The following is a 1349-nucleotide window of genomic DNA, read 5'->3' as shown; positions in this document are numbered from 1 at the left end:
TGTATATATTTTTGATATTTTCTCTATGAATTGAAGACACATGGAGGTGTCCGATTTTGTATATTTTTCTAAATATATTTTTCGTTAATGGAGATGGAAAGAGATATTTTACCCACTCCATATAAAATAGTAGCAGGAATAAAATAAAGTGATTTAGTTACTCTTTTTAATTCCAGTTGTTTTAAACTGTTTATTGCCAATGTCAATTATTTTTATACGAATATACATGATGTAGCGCTATCATGATCATATCTAGTTTGAATTTACCATTTCTTTAACAAGCTTCAATATTTAGAATCTCATTATACTTGTGTATTTTGTAATGATTATATCTCCGCAAGTTCCAGTGCGCAGATGATCGAGATGCTCGAGAAGAGACTGACACCTATCCTCGGTCCAATTTCCGGAAAAGTTCAGTAATTGTAAACGAAGACCTGTGAAAATGTCATCGGGTAGAGATTCAAATAGATTGTCTCTCAAAAACAACCAACGCAGTTTCAATAGGCTTGCAAAAGTTCCAGGTTGTACGGTGATTATTTTATTTCCATCCAATTCAAGAACCTCCAAACTGTCGAGACCACTGAACATATCAGGTTGTAACTCCGTCAACCTATTATTCGACAATACCAGATATTTCAGCTTACGGAAGTTTGAAAAAGCTTCGGCTTCGATATTCGTCACAGAATTCTGCACCAAGCGCAGAGTCACTATGTTATTCGAAATCTCAGACAACAGATGTTTGGATAATGTCGGACAATTTTGGCCGAATACATGAACGTATATCAGATTCGAAATGCCTCTGAAGAAATCTCGAGGAAATTCTTGAAGACCGTTGTTTATGAGGCTTATGGCCGTGATTTTATCCTGATTGATAAAAGGGCCCGATGCTCCGTCAATGTTGACACCATCAAATACGAGAGACGTTGAAAGATTGAACCGGCTGTATGCCCCTTCTGTTAAATTCAACTTCCTGAATTCCTGGGAACTATCCTCCTTGAAATACAGGTTCAAAGTTGGAATTCCCTCCTCATATAAATCTTCCGTTTCAATCTCCACGATGGCTGACGAATTCCAGGGCTTGCAGATTTCGGAGGTCGGGCCAGTTTTGTTACAGTACTCAAATGTGCCATCGTAGTTGGAATTTGCCTCAATCAGAGAAGACATCAAAGCACAAATGAGAACGATAAAAGTTGCAGAGGTCTCCATCTCGGATTTTTTTTTTACACCGAATGACCGAAAGACCTAAATACTGTTGTCGAAGCACTGGCGGAATATATACAGCTATGTGAGCAATCCAACAAACCTAATACGAATAGGGAAGTAATATAAGAATAGTTTTTATAAAATAA

The 1349-nt window shown here is 37.2% G+C and overlaps 2 protein-coding genes across 2 annotated transcripts in view; both read right to left on the bottom strand.

Moving 5' to 3' along the window:
- The window catches only part of LOC105273710 (leucine-rich repeat-containing protein 15-like), a 16249-nt gene that overhangs the window by 5473 nt on the left and 9427 nt on the right, over positions 1-1349 (bottom strand). Inside the window, exon 2 of the mRNA XM_011316307.1 lies at positions 1232-1303. The gene's annotated coding sequence lies outside the window, so the exon portion shown is untranslated. The remainder of the gene's footprint in view (positions 1-1231; positions 1304-1349) is intronic.
- LOC105273750 (leucine-rich repeat-containing protein 15) overlaps positions 185-1349 on the bottom strand; it is a 5602-nt gene continuing 4437 nt past the window's right edge. Inside the window, exon 2 of the mRNA XM_011316357.1 lies at positions 185-1242. Within this exon, the coding sequence (XP_011314659.1) occupies positions 292-1242 (951 nt within the window). The 3' untranslated portion in view covers positions 185-291. The remainder of the gene's footprint in view (positions 1243-1349) is intronic.

The sequence above is a fragment of the Fopius arisanus genome, unplaced genomic scaffold, assembly GCF_000806365.1.
Source record: "Fopius arisanus strain USDA-PBARC FA_bdor unplaced genomic scaffold, ASM80636v1 scaffold00006, whole genome shotgun sequence".
NCBI classification, from domain to species: domain Eukaryota; kingdom Metazoa; phylum Arthropoda; class Insecta; order Hymenoptera; family Braconidae; genus Fopius; species Fopius arisanus.
This window is presented reverse-complemented; position numbering and strand designations above follow the sequence as displayed.